Consider the following 16,154-nt stretch of genomic DNA (forward strand, 5'->3'; position numbering starts at 1 on the left):
TGTGGCGCACAGAACCCCATCAGGTGAGAATGACCCTGTTTATACTCATCTCACAGATAAGACCTATTGCACTTTGTTTCTTTCTGATTAGAGTATGCCACTGCAGTGTGATCTTGGAAAGAGAAGAATGGAATGCTGACTTGAGCCAAGGAGGCAGCAGAAGGAAAACCAGTTAGGGTAATGCCACATGACAGTCACTTTTCAGTCCCTGAGTGTTGAGTTGCTTTAGAGGAGGATGGCTCTATGATGAGTTTTTATAGAAAGGGACCTACATACTGCGCTGCATTTATCTGCTCTACCTGACCTCATTATCGATGTTCATTTGTCAATCAAGTCTATGGCTAGTCTTCATCTCTCCAGGTGTATATAGAAGTTGAAAGGACACCAAGTTATGACTACGTCAAGAGAAAACATTCTACACTATAAAAGATTACAGTATCCAATACTCACCGAACCCGAACACAGGATTTGCCCCATCAAAAAAAACTTTCCCATTACAACAATAGTCTTTCCCATCTCATTATCCACAATAGCATCACTAGGGTCTTTTACAGAGTTGCTACCAAGGATTCTCTTCCAACTAAAGTCAAGGAGATAAGCCTGTTCTTCATATTAGTCCTCCAATACCCAAGCTCACAAATTCTGGGGCAAGCACCTACTACCCTTTCATTAGACATCTACACAATTATACTTAACATCCGACCCCAGACAGCAGCGTAAATGTATGTAGCTCCATCTCTAAAAGAATAAAATAAATCACGAAGGACATGGTGGAATCTGCTTCCTCTGATGCAGCAATGACAAGTTCATTAAACAGTTATTGAATGAAGATGGATTGAGTCATCGAAGACGCTGCTGCAATATAAACCTGAAGTTTCCAGGGATAAAGATTGTGCAGCAACTGACTGGAATAGATAGGTAATAATAACCTATACCTGGAATATTCCTGGAACTCATTATTTTAAAAGGACATTCATACATATGTCTAAAAAGGAAGGAATCAGAGATCAGAAAAAAAAAAGAAAAAAAAAATCTATACCTTCACGATTAAGCTTTCGACAAAACTTCCATTGAACAACACTAGTCAACCTGAGCCCAGATCCAGTTGGCTGGTAATAAGGAACAACCAAATCTTCATTTTGAGGAATGACAAAGGCCATGCTGATATGGAAGCCGTTTGACCAATCAACTCCTCATATCCCCCTTCCCACGTACATGCCTATAGATTTCAGTAATCATGCAAAAAGAACTGTCTGTGCATTCAAAAAAGGTTAAAAATAATCTGGTTACTCAAGAAATTAAGTTTACAAGACGTCAATATTTACAACCTTAAATATCAGACAAGTGGGGGTCTGCCTTTTGGCAGCTCAACGATCAGCTTATTGAAAGGGCTGCGGCATGGTCTTCTAAATTGTGTAACGGTCACAGCTCCAAATTATCTGTAGTGGTAAAGCCTTGTACCACGACTCAGTCCCATTCGCTTGAATGCTTGTGCAGTAGCAATACCAGTACATGCTAGAGACCCTTCAATAGGTTGATTTAGGGCGTCAAAAGTCACATCATCAACCCAATATTGACCCTGTGCATGAAAAGGACCCTAAAAGGCCGCTTTACAAGCTACAATTGATCTGACGATATGTCGTCGGGGGTCACGGTTTTCGTGACGCACTTCCGTCAAAATTAGCGATGTCGTTGCGTGCGACACCTACGTGCAACTCCGAACGATCGCAAATAGGGTGAAAATCGTGGATACGTCGTTCAGTTTTAAAATATTGTTCGTCGTTTGGAACGCAGCAGACATATTGCTACATTTGACACCCTGCCAACGACCGCCTTGGTCAAACAATATATCGCTGAACGATGTAGCGTAGTTTGTGAGATGTGTACGTGTGACCGCTACAAAACGACCTATGAGCGATCTCGGCAAATCGTAACAACGATCTGGGCGTGTCACATCGCTAACGAGATTGCTAGCGATATCGTTGTGTGTAAAGCAGCCTTAAATGTCAATGTCCTAGAAAACATCCCCTCTCCGATTTGGCCTCAGAGGTTAAGAAAAATCTACTTCATACCTCAGAAGTTTGTTGGGACAGGTTTTTAGGTGTATAACTCCAGGCATAGAGTTTGTCTACAAAGCTCAATCTTAAATGTTCCATTAGAACATTCCAAGTTAATAAATCAGTGTTTAAGATTTTCATAGATGAGAGAAGCCAGAATGTCTCTCTCGTGGACCCAGCACATCTGTGCTTTAACAAGGGCAGCAAAATTATGCCAATTATCATCCTGCAATGTATCATTACCCCTGCAGTGGTACTACGGGGAAATTAAAACTGTTGCCATCAGGTGTTGCTGCATATTACAGGTGATCACTACATACCATAATAAGGTTTTTTGTTTTATTTTTGTTTTTTTTTTGGAGGGGGGGGGGGTTCTTCTGATTAAAGCTTTTATATAAACGAGAAAGCCTTGAAAGCAAAAAGGCAACCAACTTGGACTGCGCTCCCAACGTGTATACGGTCAGAATTAGAAAGAAATATTGGTAATTTAGGTTTACAAGGAGCCTTTCGCTAAATGTATGCTGCCCAAACCACGAGCAGCATGAAGGCTAGCCTGGCTGCAGGATTGCCATGGTTTGAACAAGTCCCCAACCAGCTCCTACATGCCCAGATAATTGGTCTCTCTCGTGTGTACTTGAGACCTGTCAAGCAACTGGAGGAGGGCAAGGAGAAGCTGGTTGAGGGCTAGTCCTATCTCTCTATATAGTCCCTGACCAGCTTTCCAAACTAGTTAAAAGGGGTATACCCATGTCCAAGATCCAATGCCAACATATAGTAGATATATAACAAATATCTCAAATTAGAACATTAGTATAGCTCTCCTGATATAGCCATGTCTCTTCCCTCATGTGCAGGGCATTACAGGACCTTAGGTATTCATGGTTACAACCGTGCTTATAGAGATAGTTGCTAGTACTGTAAGCATGGATACCCAAGGTCCTGCAATGCCCTGCACATGAGGTAAGAGACACCGAATCAGAAGAACTATATGACATTTCTTACTGGAAATATTTGCTAATATTATTACACCTACTACATTTTGGGATAGGCTCTTTGAGACTGGCATACCCCTTTTAAAGGCCTTCGTTCACATTAGACCAACACCGGTGGGCTCAGACTAATGTGTATGGGGTCTCCACAGTCTCTTCTGACAGATGACCGTTGGAGGTAGTGATCAGGAAAGTCCAATTTCAGACTGCCGATTCTTTTGTTCTCTTGAAGAGTCTCAGAGAAGACTGGAGCGATTGGCCTGAACAGCATTCTGGCATATGAAGGAGCCAGTAGAGATCACCGTTGTCTGAATATACCACCAAACCATTGGCGACAGCTATTATTGGGTCGGGGATACCCCTTTATTCTCTGAAACATCCCAAGTTTTAGTTAAAGACCTATCTAGGTGAAATTGCATAGACAGGCTCCGATTCATAGTGCCGGTGATTCGGGCATCATGAAACTAGTGATGGGATACCTTTAAGATCTTTGTACCAACTACTGAGGAAGACCAAGTAAATATTATCATGAATTTGGTGCCGAATCTCCTAGCGGCGCTTAATTATGCCCAAAATCATTTGCAATATACAGCCTCATTTGCCAGATAAGAAAAGTCTGTTTTGTATTTCATATTTTCTTCGAGCCATCATTGTCGAAAGCAGAAAGTGGCCGATTCTAGAAAAAATGATTTCTAGAAACGTCAATTAAAAAAAGTTCAAGCCTGACAACCATGTCAAGGATGCGCAAAATCCTAAATAAGTTGTACATGGGGAAGTAGACTGAACCTGCTATTACCTCCGTCTGTAGGATCTGCAAAGCAAGGTTGCCTCGGGCAGCGAATCACTCCAGTGTGGTGTGGGAAAGATAGTCCCCAGCGATGTTCATACCCAGAAACTATGACAAAGCTGTCAACTGTGCTTTATGTCACAGCAAGTGATATTAATCAGTGGGCTGTGCTGTATCACAGCCTTAAGCGATGGTAATAATACAGCACAGCATTTTGCCATTGTTCGACAGTGCCATGCCGTCTCTATTTGTTTTTTTCAAGTTCTATGCAAATGAGACACAAATTAAAAATTGCCGTTCAACCTAAAGGCTTGTAGACAGTATTTGGCGGTACAATTAGAATAGATTAACAGGAGGAAGGAGGAAAAGGTTTTTATAAGAGAGGTCTTTATTCTTCTCCCGCTGGTGGGACCGAATCCTGGAATGGGTCGGAAAGGCAGGTGGTTGTCTTCTTTCCATTCACTATGCAGTTTAAACTTATTTATTGATCCCCTTAACTCTTGTGTGGTACCATGGGGTCAATGTGACCCCATGCTGATTGGTACAACCAGTGTTTTTTTTATTTTTTTTTCATGGTACCAGATGGGGGTTGGCTATAGTGCTCTTCAATGACTAATTGGAAAAAGTCATTCATGGTCAATAAATATGAACATACGCAATATCAAAAAATCTTCAGGAACTTTTTGATACACTGAACGTTTTATGAAAAGCTACTTCATAGAGTTCAATCAAAAACAAAAGTTAAGTAGAAGTTTCAGTTTATAATTAGGGATGATCGAATACCACAAATATTCAGCTTCGCAAATATTTTCCAAATAGGTCACCGCTATGCGAATATTCGATGCGCAATGTAAGTCTATGGGAAGCCCGAATAGTTCCAAATAGTTATTTGGGTTTCTCAGACTTACATTGCGCATCGAATATTCGTGAAGTGGTGACCTATTCGGAAAGTGACGTCACTATCTCCATTGCCACCACTGCCTCACCAGGACGTAGTCTCCTCTTCCCCAGGCTCTCAGCAGCAGTGGCACTATTTCCCCAAAACTGTATTCCATGATCCCTGGTTGAACCTTCTGTAATGTAAAAATGTGGCATCTCTGAAATTATTTTGCTTGGCGGTTCGCCTTTGACTCATGTCTTCTTTCTTTCCACGCAAAACCTCGAGAAAGGCTTGGAAAGCTGAAACGTTGGGTTTGCTATACCTTTTGTGCACTTTTTTGCAGTTTATCAAATTAAAAATTTTCAAAATTCTCAGATCTTCTCTTGTTTGGGTGGAGGTTATATCACTCAGAAAAGGCGCCAAATTCGTTACTATGCGACTCTTCAGTTTTGCGCCTTCTACTCCAGCAGCAATGGCGTAGCAAAAGTGTGCATTATTGATAAATCTGCCTTAATGTGCCTAGAAAGGTCAGTGGCTTTAATTACCAAGGAAACTGAAGAGGTCTAAGTGACTCCATTCTTGGACATGGTCATCTAACTATGGATTTACATGTGGTGCATTATTTCATTCATAGCTTTGACCACTGCAGAGAAACCTTCATGTTACAGTGTGGATATGGATGCAAATGTCATCCTTGGGTAATGGGCCAAATGTGTGAAATAGAAAAGACTTTTCTGCAAGAAAGTAATACACTAATGGCTTCTGAGTTCTGAGTAAGCTCTTTTTTTTTCCCACAGTTAAAATTAGATAGTGAGCAACATCATGTTATAAGTTCCCGGTGATCGGAATTGTGACATTTTAAGTATTGGTTTTAAAGGGGCTTTCCATTGTTTGGATTTTTTTTGACCATGAAGTAGGATTCAAGTAAAGTAAACTTGCCTTACCGACACCTCATCACTGCACTTTCCTCTATTTGGTACCTCCAGCACTGGCCAGTCGGGAATTGACCACTGTAGCCAATCTCTACACATCATTGACCATAAAGTACAGAGACAAGTGAAGAACTTGGACAGCATTATAGAGGGTGCAATTGGGAATCGTAAGGGCGAGTACACATTTTCTTTTTTAAAGAGAACCTGTCAGGTGCAATATGCACCCAGAACCACGAGCAGTTCTAATATCTGCCTAACTGTCCCTGTATACACTAGCATAGATAAAGAGATCTTTAGAAAAAAGTATTTCTACAGATCTTTTATCATATGCTAATGAACGAGGGGACTAGTCCCAAGAGCGTTAATTCCCCTGGATAGTTGGATCCATTAGCATGTTAGTACTCCCCTGTGGGCGTGCTAAAATGGTAATGAATGCGCAGCATCAGAGGATGATTTCACTCACCTCTCCGCCCGACACTGAATTTCGGCTCAGTGCTCATGACCCCGGAGTTCTAGTCATGCGCCATATGAAGCCGGGTGTACGCGTCCTGGCTTCAAACTGAAGTAGTGCGCATAACAAACAACGGGGTCATGCGTACTGAGCCGAAATCCCCGTCGGACGCTATGGCAGTGGAGAGGGGAGTGAGATCATCCTGTGACGCTGCACATTCATTAGCATGTTAGCAGGTCGACGGGGATGTACCAACATGCTAATGCGGGCGACTGGCTGGGGCACTTAACACCCATGGGATTAGTCCCCTCGCTCATTAGTATACGGTAAAATCTTTAGAAACACTTTCTCAAGAGCTCTTTATCTATGCTAGTGTATAGGGGACTGTTAGGCAAGGATTAGCCATATACACCCAGAACTGCTCATGGTTCTGGGTGCATATTGGACCTGAGAGGTTCCCTTCAATTTTAGAGCATTCTAACATTTATATATAACTCTTAAAACTAAAATCAAACATCTAGACAATGTAGATATTTTCTCAAGAAAAACTGATTGTAGTGTCTTTGGGTACTTCCTAATATATGTAAAACTTTACTTTTGTAAAAGGTTAAATTTTTATCTTTTATACAGAGGAAAAATGTTTAAAAAAAATATATAAATAAGGTAATTGTTCTCAGCAATCTGGAGCTGCCAATAAAACAAGCTAATCTCTATAAAAGAAAAGTCTCGGTTTTTATAGAAACCAAAATGCATTCTGTAAATTAGCATTTTGTCCATTAGGATCACTTCCATTACAAGTGAAAAGACCTATAATATCCACTAATATGCTTCTAAGTGTGCCTTCCTCCCTTTCCTGTCCTTAATTGCAGCAGTTGGACACTAAGGAAAGCTGTGTAAGCTTCACCAGGCACTCAGCAAAGCCTCTGGGGAGTTTCCGTTCCATATTCAAAGTCCACATCTAATAGCCCTAGCCATTCAATCTTTCCACTGAATAAAAATAAAAAAATGTAAAAAAAAAAAAAAATTATACACAAACACAAAAGACAGAAGGAAAAAAAACACTGAAAGGTCTAGTAAAAAAAAAAAAGCAAAAATAACTTTATTCACAAACAATATTCACAGTGTTCAGGGTACAAAGTGGATAAATTGAGGTTAGACAACGCTATTTCTTAATAGCATAAATACAAAAACACAAGTGACGACGCTTACAGAAAGTGTAAGGAGCCGATTGTATTACTTATTGTGCAAACATTACTCTTCTTTTATATACATTCCAGTGAATTCGAAGTCTGAATTTTGTGCAAGCTATAGGCCCTTCTTACAGTATAGATCATGTAGGTGTAAAATGCAACCCTACGCCTGTGCAATAATACTTCGGAACGTTTTATAAACTGTTCTTTTTAAACAAAATGAGCATTTTAAAAAGTAAAAGTTAAGTAAAAGGAACAAGCAAATGATTAAAAGCTCTCCTTTTATGTCCTAAACCTCCATAACAGTAACAAAAGGCACTTCCTTCAGGTCCTGACATGCAGAACTTCTTTACCCATGTCCTATAGCCTCCAGATCGGTGGTCTCCAACCTACATCATACATGTTAAATTAAAGTAGGTGGTGGAACTGGCCAACCATCTCAAGTGTGGGGGACTGCCTACTCTCCCCTCATCAAATATCGTCAGGGAAAAGGATCCACAGTTGGAATTTTTTTTTATTTCGGAACCTTTTGTTTTTAGGCGATAAGCCATTACCAGATGGGACAACGTCTTTCTTCTCTCCCCCATTTGACATGAACTCTTGGCCGGGCCAAGACCTCAAGTATGGGGGAAGGGGGGTTTCAGGAGAGTGAGGCCAACAGCTTTAGGAGTTTTGGCTTCACAACAGGTTGGAGACCACTGCACCAAACCATGACAGCGTAGTGGCTTCCGAAAAAAAAAAAAAAAAAAAAAAAAAAAAAAAAAAATGAATCCGTCTGATCGATACTTCTATAAATCAATGCCAATCAGAGGCGGTTAATATTTACACAGACTGTGGGCTTGATCAGTAAAAAGCCCTGGAAGAGATCTTTTTAGTCTAAAGAAGAGAGGCCAAAAACGCTCCTGAAGACAACGTTAAAATGATTTTAGATTATGGGCAGGCACAAATCTTTTCGGCAGAAGTTAAGCTTTAGGTGTCTTGGTTTCCATGTTGTGCAAATAGAAAGAAAAAAAAATTGTAATATTAAAATATAAATTTTTTAAAATCTAAAAGTTGGGACTTTTATAGAGAAGAAAAAAAAAGTCAATTTGGCATATATAAAGTGTGCACTTTAACAAATAGGTTCAGTTTCTTTTAGACATTGCTATAATCCTTCATTTTTATTAACATACATAAAAAGGTTGGCTTTAGTAAACAAAGCTATAATATCCAGCCTATTTACTGGCTTGAAAAGGCACCAGCCTTCAAACTTACGAAGTTATCCCATTCACAACCCCATTAAACATTAGGGCACCTTGGCACTATGAGAGTGTTTATATGGCATGTTAAGAAAAGGTACAAATTTAATTGTGCTCTCTCCAAACCACCCTATAATGCCCCGGGAAGGTGACAAAGAGCCCTTTTTATCACGCTCATTGAGAGGTTTTACGACAGCCTCACATTTTCTAGTACTGAGAAAACTTTGCACTTCAGACTGGAGAAACTTCATGTAGAAACTTAAAACTTCATTACAATTTTAATTCTTTGGAGTTTTCATTTTGTAACTTACGACGCGAAAATACCTTTTTTGGCTAAATGTTCAAAAGTCTGCGGTTAAGAAGACGAGAAAGGTTAGTAACGCATCATGCACCTCAAGTTAGATATACACTAGCAACAAACGTGCCCTATTAAGCACTCCGCATTAATTTCCCCAAAGCCATAGGTTAGCTTTTTTGAATACCCTTCTTTGTCTAATGCCATATGGTTTCCACAGCTCGACCATTGTTGAGATTAGGATAGTATCGTTTTATAAAACAGCGCCGGAGTGAATCACTACAGATCCTAAAAAGTCTCTGGTCTTGAAGATACTAGTCTAATGTGCACACGACGACGTTTCAGGCGTAGCTCCCCTGGAAGAAACCCCATATATTAATAGAGTGCAGAGCAATGTTCCATCTCGTGTCACAAACGCTACAGGTCTCGGAAATCCTGAAGAGACTACAAATGGTTGTCAAATCACATGAGCCCCGGGAACACGAAAACCAGCACAGGAGGATAGTATAAGCTTTAACAGGGCCAAACATGGGGAATAAGGGGTTGTACTATTTTTGGACAACGCCTTTAACACTAGAAGTCCCAGAGAGGGGTCATTTAACATTTCTACCTTTGGAACCCAGGGAGCTCGAAATTTCTGGGACTTCTAGTGTTAAAAAAAGAGCGACTTCCGCTCAGAACCCGCCAAGTCTCTACACGGTAGCATCAAGGCACAGCCACCACAAGAACGTCAGCAAAGCTACCTCAGGAAAATGCCAGCTTCACCTGGGAAAACTTGGCAGCTGTGCCGGCGTATAGACGACGTCGTGTGCACATTCTACCCTTCTATCTGAAACAGTTGAACTGTGCGAATGAGTAGTTGGCAGAAGACACATTTGGTTAGGGAAAACTGATGGATAAGATAGGCAGGAACAAGAAAATCAAAGCAAGAGGCATAAACCATGCAAAAAGTGGAAAATCATCAAGCTATAAAGTTAGCAGCATTAATAGCAGAAGGCACTCATAGAAAGCCCTCAAACACAAGTAGCAGACCTTCTTAGCAATATCACCCAACGCGTCATTAGACCTCCACTATCGGCCCAAAAGGAGAAGCGCCATCTTTATCACATGCAGCCACAATGCTGAAGTCACCCGGTAGAGTTTAGTCAAGTTATAGAATGATTAATTGCAATGCACTCTTTCCCACTTTCCTTTCATTAAAACTGAATGAAATACTGCAACAAAGCAAGCACAATTAACGTAAAGCCCTTATCCTATGAGGATAGAGTGAGAGCCAGCTCACAACATTAACCTAATATATTGAATATAATTCAATTAATCTTTAGCAAGTGTCAGCTAGCAGTGGAATTCCAGCCCATCCTACTATTATATGAATAATTTACCTATAAAATACATAAATGGCCTCCCTGGACTTGTACAGAGGGCCTATTATCAAGAAGTACTGCTGAAAGTACATTGCAATTTCTTTGGTTGAATACAGCAACAACATCAATTTAACTGCTACTCCACCTGCAGAACAAAAATGGGAAAAGGAGAGCAAATGACTTTCACGCCCACCATCCCCACTGGCTCTTAGTGATTCCAACCCTTCATTTGAAGACGGCATCACCATACGTCAGTCCATGCTAGAGTGCCATTGTTGGATGCCTCACGTAGGAAGTAGTCGCCTACCTGCTTATGGTTGTATTTCTGGGGATTGGTCCGATAGCTGTAATCCGAGTACTGATCAGACCCAGTGGAAGTGTTGTCCCCAGTGCCAACAAAGGTGTTGGCCGCTGGCAAGTCTTGAACAACCTGGTGCTTCTTGGAGGCAGATGGGGATTGTGGTTGAAGCTGGATGGATGGCAAGGGGGAGTTTGAACGGTAATGACGTCCCAAGTCTGGGCTTCCCGGTGGGTAGTTCAAAGGTAGATGAATTCGAGGGCTGTCTCCAACAGGGTCACTCATTAGGTTAAATTTGAGGGACTTTTGTAGTCCAGTTTCTTCATCCTCTTCTACAGGTTTGGGTGGCTTTGGAGACTTGCTTTTCTTGGCTTTGATTTTATTTTTATTGTTTTTATTACTCTGTTTTGGGGCATAGAGATCTTTTGTTTCCTTCTTTCCAGCTTGATACCCACTCTTGGCTTCCTTCTGTCGGCAATATCGCACCAAAACAACCACCACAATGACAAGGATAACTGCCATAATGCCAGCAATTACACCAAATACAATGTTTCGCTGTTGCTTATTACGTTCATATTCTGGATCTCCAGCAATATCAATGTCTAATGGTGTATCTTGGCTGTGGCCCAGTAAAGTCTCTACATAGGTCTGGTTTGTCAAAGTTTCATTTATGAAGAAATGGACAAGGGCGGTGCCATGTCTAGAAGGTTTTCCTCGATCATTCACCCTTACTACGAGACGATGTAGGCCATGATGCTTTCTTAAAATCTGTTTCTCTAGGGTAACCTCACCTCCTGTAGGAGTTATTTGGAATAGGTCAAAAGGATTACCACTTGCAATACTGTAATGAAGTTCTGCATTTATACCAGTGTCCATATCCTCAGCCCGTACTTTGTTGACTTGTGTACCTGGATGAGTTGAAGGAGTTAGATAAGCGTATGTACTATTTGATGGTACAACAATCACTGGAGCATTATCATTCTCATCAAGAACATTAATAGTCACTCCAACGTATGATGAACGGGGTGGGTCCCCTCCATCCACCGCTTTCAAACGGAAGGTATATGTGCTTTGATGCTCCCGGTCAAAGGAGATGCTGGAAAGGATAGTACCGCTCCCATTCTGGATGACAAATTCTCCATTGTCAGGTTCTACTGAAAGATGAATACGAGCATTTTCCCCCTTGTCTGCATCGATGACAGTCACCATCCCAACCGGGCTCAATCTTGGCATATTCTCCATGACTGAGAAATTGTAGCCATTCAGCATAAACTTTGGATCATTGTCATTGCAGTCCAGCACTGTAATTACGACTGAGGCAGTGCCTTTCAAGCTTGGGGTGCCTTTATCAGCAGCTACTACATGGAAATTGTACTGTTCTGTTGACTCTCGATCCAACACTGTGTTAACCCTAATTTGACCAGAGTCCGGGTGAATTGAAAAGATTCCCCGAGTAGTGGGGTCCGCAAGTATGGAATAGGATATCTGTGCGTTGGAGCCACTGTCCGCATCACTTGCGCTAACTTCCATTACAAGATCATCAGGTGAATTATTTTCTTTGAAGGTCACTTCCATCAAGCTCTGCGAGAAGATCGGAGCATTGTCATTCACATCAGTAACTTGCACCTTAAGAGAGTTGGTGCTGGAAAGAGGAGGATTACCAGAATCAACAGCCACAATTTCGATAGTGTATTCTTTCACAGACTCATAGTCCAATGGTGTGGTGGTTTGCAGGAAGTACTTCTTTTTGCTGTCTGTTCCAGTATCGCTAACCTGTTTGAGCTGAAAAGGGACATCTCTTGCCACAACACACGTAACGGCAGCATTTTCACCTTCGTCGATGTCAGAAACTTGAACCAAGGCCACTGGTGTCTCTACTGGCACATCTTCAGAAATATTTGCAACACCATCTTGATGGGTCACCAAACCAAACCCTCTGATGTCAATAACTGGCTTGTTATCATTTGTATCACGAATGGTAATTGTGACTTGAGTGCGTGCAGATTTTGGGTTGGATCCTTTGTCTTTGGCCACTACAGAGAATCGTAGAGTTCCAACATCTTCACGATCGATCGGACCTTGCACGGTTATCAGACCTGTTGACCTTTCTAGGTGCAGCAACCGTCTTACAGTATCAGAGGCCTGGTGGAAGGCATAGTCTATCTCTGCATTGGCTCCCTGGTCAGAATCATTGGCTTTAACCTGAAAAATAAGCAGGACAATTCAGTTACAATGGGTTCAGGTATGGTAGACATCAAGGTTTTCAAGTTATAGAGAAGAAAAGTTAATGAAATGGTAATTCATACAATGAAAAATATTATATTATTTATTTTATTTTAATTTCACATTATAAAATGTTCAGAGGGAGAACATATTCAGCCCTGTTGCACCATGTACAACAAAAATCGAAAAACAGCAATGCTATGTTTTCCAGATTTGATAACCCAGAATCAATTCTAAGAAATGAATATCTGGTAAAAAGGTCACTGCAGCCATGAAGAGTGAGGGCTTCGCTTTGATCACATATTGATGGTGTCAGAGTCACTCTACCGTGGCAGGCGTGATTTTGAACTAGCTCAAAGAATGCTACTACAATTAAAATGTGGGGCAGAGCTCAGATCAATGGACTGCTGAACTGCAAAGTCCTCATTTTCAGATGTGTTCAACCCGGTGCAAAAGTGTAAAGGCCACTTTACACACAGATAAATCTTTGGCAGATCTGTGGTTGCAGTGAAATCATGGACATATTGTTCCATTTGTACACAGCCACAAACCTGGCACTGATTGTCCACAATTTCACTGCAACCACAGATTTATCTGTGTGTAAAGTGGCCTTAAGAGTGTACATCACGTGGAGAAGATGTGAAGAATAAGCGCAGGCCGACTGGTGACAGTGGTGCTTGAAAATGGGAATAGATCACAAAAGAAAATATTAAAATAACTTTTTTTTTCTAATTAAGAAAACTTTCTATTGCACTAAAACAACTTGAGAAAAATTAAAAAAATTACCTGTTTTGACCCCTAATACTAGTCATATACACTTGGTTATTTGTTAATATATCCCATTGATTTTGGCAGGATTCTAAAGTAGGCACGGATAGGGACACTGTCGCCTTTAGGGCATGCTCACACGTGGCTATCTTTTGTAGAATAACTTAGGTAGTTTATAGAACTAGCATCATCATCAATTCAATAAAACCTCATCTGTACACTTTTTCGTCCACCAAGCAAAATTTTAGACTTGCTGTTTTTTTTTTTCCAGGATGCAGCAAGTCAATACGTTTTGCAATAAAAAAAATAAGTGGAAAAAAAACAAAAAAAAAAAGCACACACACACACAATGCTTCCTTCCAACACTGTTTTTGGGTGGTGAAGAAAATTGTTACAAGTGTGTGAACATACCCTAAGCGACTTGTTAGGAGAAAATGGGGCGGGATAGGTTTAGGTTGATTTAAAAGGAGTTTTCTAAAAATTTTAAATAAATCCAGGCTCTTGTGGTTTTAAAAAGAAAAAAAAGCGCCATGTCCGCCCACAGGTTTTAAGTGGTAGTGCACCACAAGTGCATTCCTGTTCATGAAGTTGAGCTGCAATATGAGACAATAATTAAAAGGTGTAGAGAAAAATTATATATATAATATACATACAAATACATACAAATACATACAAATACATACACACACACACACACACACACACACACACACACACACACACACACACACACACACACACACACACACACACACACACACACACACATACACACATACACACATACACACATACACACACACACACACACACACACACACACACACATACACATACACATACATACACATACACATACACATACACATACACATACACATACACATACACATACACATACACATACACATACACATACACATACACATACACATACATATATATATATACACATACACACACACACACATACACATACAATAAACGCCTGCCTCCATTACACAAGTTTTATATATTTTATACACAAATTTGTATATTTTTTTTAAATTATGCATAGCCCCTTAAAAAATACAAATAAATTGCACAAATTTAAAATGACTAAGCCGCCAGGAGTGCCGAATGCTCACTAAACCTACTTGGGGGTAAAAGAAAAGAAACAAGGAGCCGAAAGGGGATATTTTGGAGGGGGTTTAGAATAATGTATGTTAGAGGAATGGTTGATATTATCATCTCCAGACTGGGAACCATGGAAGTTTTACTTTGAAATAAGGACCCCCGAAAGGTCACAGACCCCTGACCTGGAATGTACAAAGCGCTGGCAACAGATGCCATCCTGACAGTACTAATTTGTTACAACATGAGAAAACCGCTAAGAGGTCATGTGAAGGAAGACGGGAGGAAAAAGAAAAAAAGTAATCTAGTTCATATGAGTCAAAGTGAAGTCATTTCCCTGATCTTTGCCTTTGAATAAACTACCTTCACAAAAACTCGCCCAACCTGCTCCCATCACAGGCACCGGCCCAAGTAGTAATATACACAAGGAATGTCAAAAATCCAGCCGTGCAGTCACCTGGAGCCACGCACTGCTACCAGGAATGGTTGAGGGAAAAAAGAAAAAAAAAAAAAAAACAGACTAATGTACAAAACTGGTTTTAACTACATGACCACCAAGGGGAAAACAATCTAGATAATTCAGTCACCATATGCATGGGGATTTTATTATTATTTTTTATATATTTTTTAATGTTTTCATTTTCTACTGGTGCAGCCAATCGCCAATAAAAACTTTAGAATATATTGATTTTACAAAGGGGGGTCTTCATCCTCAAAATTACCAATATCGTTGTTTCCTGCAGCACAACAACAATTTAGTCTCTCCGGGCGTCTAGAAATGGGTTTAAAAAAAATATATATAAATAAAAATCAAGGCCATTTAAAAGCTCACCGAGATCAAATTGGCCATTGAAATGATCGTCCAAGAAGTTGGCAGATTGCCCAGATACTGCCCTACCATGGTTAGAAAAGTGTAAGCCTCCAAAAAGGTCATTTCGATGCGTTTTCATTTATTGGTTGTAAATTAATCTACATAAATGAACCATAACATGAATTAAATCAATCAAATCAATTCAATCATTGAATATTTGATTTGTGTGGAGGGGGGGGGCACATTTGATTCTAGGCTGTTAAATATGGCAAAAAAAAAAAAAAAAAAAATATAAAAGTTATTTTTCAAAGAAAAAAAAAAAACAAAAGAAAAAAAAACAAATCTAGTAAAAAGATGCCGTTCCCCTGATGGTGTTCTCTTGATCTCGGCTGTACATATTACATTAAAGAAGCGCTGCCTAATCCCTCCAGGCTGTAATCCTGAGCAGAATGGAAGAGCCACTCCATTAGACAGAGTACATACTTTAATTACTTATCTGATGGAAAGCAGGTACACATGCTGACAGTGTCTTCAACTCTTGAACTTCTCAAAAAGTAAGAAATAACCAAATGCAAGCAGGGAAAAGTAAAACCTGCCCCCATTCTGCTTACCTGGAGTACAGAGTGCCCCATTGGGCTGTTTTCGGGTAGCACTGCTTCATAAGCCATCTTCTCAAACTTCGGAGCGTTGTCGTTGGTGTCAAGGATAGAGATGCGCAACAAAGCGCTGCTAGCTCTTGGGGTCTTCCCACCATCTTG

The 16,154-nt window shown here is 40.4% G+C and overlaps 1 protein-coding gene across 7 annotated transcripts in view; it reads right to left on the reverse strand.

Moving 5' to 3' along the window:
* PCDH1 (protocadherin 1) overlaps positions 1-16,154 on the reverse strand; it is a 282,450-nt gene that overhangs the window by 185,484 nt on the left and 80,812 nt on the right. For 6 of the 7 annotated variants that reach the window (XM_075344388.1, XM_075344387.1, XM_075344386.1 and 3 more), the window contains exons 2-3: positions 16,008-16,154; positions 10,491-12,683 (exon numbers count right to left, since the gene is read on the reverse strand). The exon at positions 16,008-16,154 is cut by the window's right edge and continues 674 nt beyond it. In XM_075344388.1, coding sequence (XP_075200503.1) covers positions 10,491-12,683; positions 16,008-16,154 — 2,340 coding nt within the window. Of the gene's footprint in view, positions 1-7,165; positions 10,329-10,490; positions 12,684-16,007 lie in introns of those variants that run through there. The other variant, XM_075344392.1, reaches the window with a different exon arrangement.

This window comes from Anomaloglossus baeobatrachus, chromosome 4, assembly GCF_048569485.1.
Source record: "Anomaloglossus baeobatrachus isolate aAnoBae1 chromosome 4, aAnoBae1.hap1, whole genome shotgun sequence".
Lineage (NCBI taxonomy): Eukaryota > Metazoa > Chordata > Amphibia > Anura > Aromobatidae > Anomaloglossus > Anomaloglossus baeobatrachus.